Genomic DNA, 8,002 nt, shown 5'->3' with positions numbered 1-8,002 from the left:
GAGACTAACACAACTGTAACATCTGCAACGTACGCGTGATGTAATCTCTATTCAGAATATGTTGGTGTGTCACCTCAGAGCAGGTTGCACGCTGGACGGTGCGTCTAGACCAACAATGCAACTCTCTAGTTGCTCTTAATACTTGTAAGATTTTGTACACTCCATAGGCAAGAGTTAACAATCCGTCTAAACACAACTGTAACATCTGCTTTGTCATGTGAGATGCAACTCTCTAGTTGCTCTTAATGCTTGAGTCCAACAATGCAACTATTCAGAACACTTATTCTATCTTGGCATTCTTCATGGTTCTTTGTTTACTAGTTTCTGTCACTTTGATTTGGCATATGTCAATAACAATACCATCTTCGAATGATTTGGCATGTATCAATAGCAACCCCCCCCTATCGATAGCTTATGTTATCGAAAAATCGCGCGTTGCTTCTTGGGATTTTTCGCGTGTGTCGTCAACGACACCACCCCTGACAGCTTACGTCACCGAAACGAGACTCGATCGTGCCGAATCCAATAATGGCAAGGTTTTGAGTGATTTGGCATGTCTCGATAACAACACCCTTCCCCTGATAGCTTACGTCACAGATTTTGTTTAAAACAATGATTTGGCACGTGTCGATAACGGCGCTGATTGATAGCTCACGTCACAGCTTTTCGCGCGTTGCTTCCTGTGTGATTAACACAACGCCCATGATTTGGCTTGTCACTTTGTCTCAGAGAATGTTGCAGATGTTGTGTGAATATGGGACTTTGTGTCAGTGGTAAACGTATTCTGAATACTATACGTGTTGTTGTTGCATGACTTAAACCCTCAAGAGTGCAACGTGCAACGTACTCCGAGGTGACCCATATGTTACACCAACAGATTCTGAATAGGAGATGAAGTTGAATATAAAGTTGAGATAGTACACACAGCAATGCAATAGAGAGTTGCATTGTTGGACTCAAGCATTAAGAACTAGAGAATTGTATTGTTGGTCTAGATTGGAAAGTCGACTCACATGACAAAGCAGATGTTACAGTTGTGTTTAGACGGATTGTGAACTCTTGCCTACGGAGTGTACAAAATCTTACAAGCATTAACCCTTTAGCAGCGAGGGCCTTGATTCTGAATGCTCCCTCTAAGCGAGTTAATTTTGAAAAATATCACTAACGCAAATCATTATATAACACATATCAACGCACTCGTCATCAGTTTCTGCAGCCTCCAAAAATATTTACCTCTACTAAAGTACTTTATTAATCACTTAATAATACGTATAAATTACAGCGCGCCAGTAACTCTCCGTAGGCGTTCGACAGGTGGTCTAAAGAAAACGAGCCCGTTTTGAGGGAGACGTAAATAAGGATAAATAAATATATTCCTCATGAGAGGTCCTGACATCTGGTGACAGTCCTCGGAACCTCAACCTTCTCGCCTTGCTCCCAAGGGTTTAGCTGAACCCCTCTCTCTCTCTCTCTCTCGCTCGCTCTCTCTCTCTGTGTCTCCTCTCTCTCATTATTCATACAATTCTAACGACTAATAAGCCATGGCAAGATTCAAAAGATATTTGTGTGTGTGTGGGGGACCCATTCATTATTATTTTTTTTTTACTGTCCGAAAAATTCCTGCATTTGTATCCTTGCATTTCTTTTTTGGAGACGGCGTTGTGAAAGGCCCCTCGCCCGTCTGATTGCCCTGTGGGACTAGGGGAAGGTAATTAGGTCTGAGTTTGACCACGAAGGGCACCCTTGGGAGTACTTTGTTTATTCCTTTTCGTTTTTTATGAGTAGCGTGTGTTCTTTATTTTAGAGGAAAGAAGTGTGTGTGTGTGTGTGTGTGTGTGTGTGTGTGTGTGTGTGTGTGTGTGTGTGTGTGTGTGTGTGTGTGTTATTTTTAAATTGTTTAAAAAAGAAAAAAAAAAATAAAAAAAAAAAAAAGAGAGAGCAAAAAATAGTTTACCACCAAATGAACAGGCTTGAGTCGTTTTTTGTGGTATGTCATCCACAACGAAAGAATAGAAAGGAAAATATTACTGATGTAGCTTCATATCTTGTGTGATATTATGAAAATTAGCCGCTGTACATAGCTCAGTGATGTATTGTGCTCTGAAATGACTACCAGATATCCGCCTACACTGACCAGGAAGGAATCGAACTACGAGCTTCCCAGGCGAAAGTGAGCATTATACCGACTGAGCTACCGCGGCTATGTTGCAATTTCATCAAATCTTACTTTCGTTTCTCTCTCTCTCTCTCTCTCTCTCTCTCTCTCTCTCTCTCTCTCTCTCTCTCTCTCTCTCTCTCTCTCTCTCTCTCTCTCTCTCTCTCTCTCTCTCTCTCTCTCTCTCTCTCTCTCTCTCTCTCTCCAGGAGCAGGCACCAAAAGAAGAAGTAGTGTGTGTGTGTGTGTGTGTTTAGGCCTATGCTCACTCGCGTTATCTACATGGGAGGGAGGGTGGAAGGAGGTACCCTCGTATGGCAGAGAGAGAGAAGGCAGTACTGGCAACATTAGAACACTGCGCCAGCACAGATAACAATCCTGCTCATCACATGTGCCCTGAAGGCGAGGATACTTGGTGCTTTTATAACAGACTTATTCATGAGAATAAAGATATACCTGCTGGTATTCATCAGCAGAAAGTTGGCCACCCCATAAGAGAAGACATAAAGGAGGAGCTGTTGCAGGTGTACAAAAGATTTATCACAGACGAACTCCTGTCAAGGTGCAGTGGCTTCACGCAAAATGCTAATGAAAGCCTAAATGCACTCATATGGACAATGGCACCGAAGACCAGATTCTTCCACAGTGTAAGAATGAACTATCTTGTTGGAAAGGCAATTACAAAATTCAACTTTGGATATACAAGGACCCTCCATGAACACCTTGGAGCAGTCGGCATGGAAATGGCAGAAAACATGATAGAAGAAGTACTTCTCAGTACCTAAAAAGACAAAACAAAAAGAAGAAAGAAGAGGAAAGAAATCAAAAGACGCAAGGAAAGAAGAAAATTGAGGAGAAGGAAGGTACAAGTTATGAAGCTGGAGGATTCTAACTTGTACATTTCTGGGTAGAAGTATAGCTGAGGAAGAGAGGAAGCGGCCCACCCCTGGTAAAACTAAACCTCTCCATTGAAACAGCTACTGAAGATCCCCAGGGTGAGACGAGTAAAACTTGTCGGTAAAGGCCAAAATAAAATGAAATATATAATAAACTCTCTCTCTCTCTGCGCATGTGTGTGTGTGTGTGTGTGTGTGTGTGTGTGTTGGGGGAAGGGAAATTTGAAACAAGCGCTTATCATCCGTATGATAGCCTAAACCTCCGCAGACACCTAGCAAGTTCTCTCTCTCTCTCTCTTCTCTCTCTCGTTTTTTGTTGCCAGTTGTCGCCTGTTGCGAGATGACGCATTACCATTTACCAGCAATTAGTCGCTCACAACCACTGACCCCGGAAGGAAGTTCAAGGAACCATGGAGGGGAAACAGACCAAAGTAAGTGTGTGTGCGTGCGCGCGCCAACACTATGTATATACTCTCAAACATTCATCCATGTCATCCACGAAATATTGTAGGAAAGATTACAAATTCATTTTTACATCTTTATGCTAAATTCATTTCATTTCATCAGTCTGACGGAGAGCTCATGCCTCCTCCACGAGCCCCACCGAGGAGAGCTGCCGCCCGACCAAGGAGGGCTGCCACTCCACCCCTTCCACCTCAGCCACCAGCACCGGAGGATGTCCCACGCCTTCGAAGATCATTTGCTTTTATGGTAAGATTGTTTTGTGGTCTTAGTAAAGTATCATTCAAAACAAACACACACACACACACACACACAGAAGACATCATTCTAACGTCTGGCTGATAACTGGGTAGAACCAGCAGCAGCGGACCGTGAGTGAATTCATGTCACAATACACGTACATTCATGTCTCTCTCTCTCTCTCTCTCTCTCTCTCTCTCTCTCTCTCTCTCTCTCTCTCTCTCTCTCTCTCTCTCTCTACCCTCCCCTCCTTCCTCTCTTCCTCCCTCCCTCTTTCCATGCCTCCCATCCCTTCCTCCTCCCTCCTCCTCCCTCCTCCTCCTCCTTCCTCCTCCTCTCTCTCTCTCTCTCTCTCTCTATCTCTCTCTCTCTCCCATATCAGTGTATGTGTGATTTATCAACCCTTTTTCCTATCTGTATGTTTCCTCATATTTTGTAAATTCATTTGTTTCTTTCCTGTTTCTTCCCAGGAATCCAAGACAAGAGACGTGGGACCCTGACTCTGTTTCCTCCCAGGACTCGAAGAAAAGAGACGTGGGGACCCAGACTCCACACTGGTACCCTAGAAATAGGGCAAACTCTCCGGAGTTGTAAATAAAATAAAATATATAGTAAATTTGTATTTTACTTATTATTACCTTTTCCATTGTTTGGTACACCATTTCGGACTTGTCCAGCAACTCCACTTCAACCCCGAAAGCCAAGGAAGGCCCAGCCCAGGGATGTGAGGATGTGAGGGGCGTATCTAAATAAAATGGCAACATTTGATACTGACTTTTATTTATCTTTTGATGCGTGTTTTGTATAATATCATATATATATATATATATATATATATATATATATATATATATATATATATATATATATATATATATATATATATATATATATATATATATATATATATATATATATATATATATATATATATATATATATATATATATATATATATATATATATATATATATATATATATATATATATATATATATATATATATATATATATATATATATATATATATATATATATATAATAACAATAATAATAATAATAATAATAATAATAATAATAATAATAATAATAATAATAATAATATTAATAATAAAAATAATAATAATATTAATAATAATAATAATAATAATGATAATAATAATATTATTGATAATAATAATAATAATAATAATAATAATAATAACTATGATAATAATAATAATAATAATATTAATAATAATAATAATAATAATAATAATAATAATAATAATAATAATAATAATAATAATGATAATAATAATAATAATAATAATAATAATAATAATAATAATAATAATAATAATAATAATAATAATAATAATAATAATAATAATAATAATAATCATAATAATAATAATTATAATAAGAATAATAATAATCATAATAATGATTATAATAATTATAATAATAATGATAATAGTAATAATAATAATGATAATAATAATAATAATAATAATAATAATAATAATAATAATAATCATAATAATAATAATAATAATGATAATAATAATAACGATTATAATAATAATAATAATAATAATAATAATAATAATAATAATAATAATAATAATAATAATAATAATAATAATAATAATAATAATAATAATAATAATAATAATAATAATAATAATAATAATAATAATAATAATAATAATAATAATAATAATAATAATAATAATAATAATAATAATAATAATAATAATAATAATAATAATAATAATAATAATAATGATGATAATAATAATGATAATAATGGTAATAATAATAATAAAAACAACAACAACAACAACAACAACAATAATAATAATAATAATAATAATAATAATAATAATAATAATAAACAGGTTATTAGGGGGATGGATTGGATGGATGGATTGAGAGAGAGAGAGAGAGAGAGAGAGAGAGAGAGAGAGAGAGAGAGAGAGAGAGAGAGAGAGAGAGAGAGAGAGAGAGAGAGAGAGAGAGAGAGAGAGAGAGAGATGATATGGAGCACACACACACACACACACACACACACACACACACACACACACACACACACACACACACATTGTAGGATAAATCCTAAAAGTTTACAAGGTTGTGGAAGGCCTCATAGCAATCTCCCACGCACAAGGGAACGTTGCATTCCTTGCACATGATGGTGATCCTTGTGCGTTTTTGTGGGCGCCTGGTCGTGTGCTTACATACATAGCACTGTTTGCTGACCCTCCTCCCGTTAACTATCTCGGTGTATACAGGTGTGTGGCGGTTTGAGGGTTGCAGTCGGTAGAGTAGCTGAGCTGGACGGCGACCCATAGTGGCCGAGGTTAGCTCGCCGTACTTCTCGAGGAGCTGCATGGCTGTGTTATAGACAAACTGACGCAACATGATCTTCTTGGTGGGTGTTGGCTCATGTGTGGCAAGCCACATGTTGTAGGCATTGAGCATAGTCATGTCTATCAGATGGAAGAACAACTTGACTTGCCATCTGGTAGACCTTCTCATACACTCAATGCCTGTGATCTGGCCGTCACACTTGTCCACCATCCTCATATTCATAGTGTAGTCGTGAACTACATCTGGCTTCCAAATCTCCTTCCTCGTCCCCAGTGGCGTTTGCCAGTGTATGCCATAGCTCCTGTGTGGACGGTAGAGAGAAGGTGGACGTCACGCTTGTCGCTCCATCTCAAGGCCAGTAACTTGCCAGCCTTTTCTTTTGAGTGTACATGTCCTTCTTCCTGCCTCGGGTGCGAGTCGTGTCATCATTGGCTGGTTTGCTGGGGTCGTCAACTATGGTCTTTGTACGTCGAACTTTGGCATAAACTTTCTGTTCCGCCGTACGGTTCCACAAGATCCCGTGTTGTTGTCGTGCAGGAACTGACACAAAGCAGGGCTGGTATACCAATTGTCTGTGTAAAGAATATGACCTTATTGAAGTCTGGTGCAATCATCTTAGAGACGACGGCACCAGACGTTCCCCTCTGATCTTTCTTACTGTCAGTTGGTATATCAGTCTGTGAGCCTGCATAGACAAGCACGTCAAGCAGGATTCCTGTATCACAGTCGCAAAGAACAAAAGTTTAATGCCAAAGCGATGTCTTTTGTCGGAATGTACTGCTTGAAGGAGAGGCGACCCTTGTGCAGGACAAGTGACTCGTCAATAACCAGCTTTTGAAAGGGATGGAAATATTTCTGATACCGTGCAACGATCATTGAAATTATTTCATTCACTTTCCTAAGCGGGCCATTGTCGTTAGAATTTTCCTGTTACTAAAGTTCAGAAAACCGAGCAACAACAAAAATCTGTCACGAGTCATATACTTCCTGTACAGAGGGTGGCAAAGAGTGTCATTACGCCAGTAATCCTGCACATAATGCTTCTTGCACAGAGGCATCAGCAGGATCAGGAGATAAAGACAATCAACTCCCTTGCCGTTGTATCCTCCCATTTCCGTGCCCTGGAAGTGGGTGGAAGACCATTCATTCCTCACACACCAAACGAAAATGGTCGTTGGTATGATGGGCAACAAATGACATCAACTCATCATCCAAGTAGGCACGGAAAAGTCACTCATTTGACTGGTCGTTGCAAGGCCAGTCTCTCGTCACGCCACTCCTGTCAGAGCAAAACTCGTGCAGGTCAGGTACGAAGTCTGACCCTTCTGACCAAGCAAATGAGAAGTCTGGGGTCTCAGGCAACGGCACTTCTCTGTTCCGGTGGTCATCCTCACCTTCACGCAGTTCATTGTCCCTGTCACTTTCACTGTCACTGTCAAAGTCACTGTCACTGTCACTGTCACTGTCACTGTCACTGTCCAGAACAAATTCAGAGTCAGAGATGTCGTTGTCGTTACCGTCCGTAGAAAACAGCAGTCTCATGTACTTGTCGGGTTGCACAGGACGTCGGCGAGGTGCGGGCCTGTACCCCGAAGGACCTGGGGCATGACTGCTTGCAGCGGCAGTACCTGAGAAAGGAGGAATTGGTGTCATAGAGATTCATGAAGTAGATAAACCAAATATCGATCAATACATCTATAGTTTACATCAGTAACACCACACACAAAAAATACCATACCTTTGGGACCTTGGGTTGCAGCTTTAGGCATATTTCCAGAGGGAGATCCATTGGCGACATTACCTGGAAGAGGATGAGCATAATGTTACGACGCTTCATGATATACGTAAAAGAAATCACTTATAATTTTATAAACTTGTTACCCCATGCATTT

The 8,002-nt window shown here is 39.1% G+C and overlaps 1 protein-coding gene across 1 annotated transcript in view; it reads right to left on the bottom strand.

Annotated features, from left to right (window-relative positions):
- Positions 1–7,340: 7,340 nt before the first annotated feature.
- The window catches only part of LOC126991653 (clumping factor B-like), a 1,140-nt gene continuing 478 nt past the window's right edge, over positions 7,341–8,002 (bottom strand). Inside the window, exons 2-3 of the mRNA XM_050850356.1 lie at positions 7,849–7,911; positions 7,341–7,738 (exon numbers count right to left, since the gene is read on the bottom strand). Coding sequence (XP_050706313.1) covers positions 7,341–7,738; positions 7,849–7,879 — 429 coding nt within the window. The 5' untranslated portion in view covers positions 7,880–7,911. The remainder of the gene's footprint in view (positions 7,739–7,848; positions 7,912–8,002) is intronic.

Source organism: Eriocheir sinensis, unplaced genomic scaffold, assembly GCF_024679095.1.
Source record: "Eriocheir sinensis breed Jianghai 21 unplaced genomic scaffold, ASM2467909v1 Scaffold316, whole genome shotgun sequence".
In the NCBI taxonomy this organism is placed as follows: Eukaryota; Metazoa; Arthropoda; class Malacostraca; order Decapoda; family Varunidae; genus Eriocheir; species Eriocheir sinensis.
The sequence above is the reverse complement of the archived record's forward strand: the minus strand, read 5'-3'. Positions and strand labels throughout refer to the sequence as shown.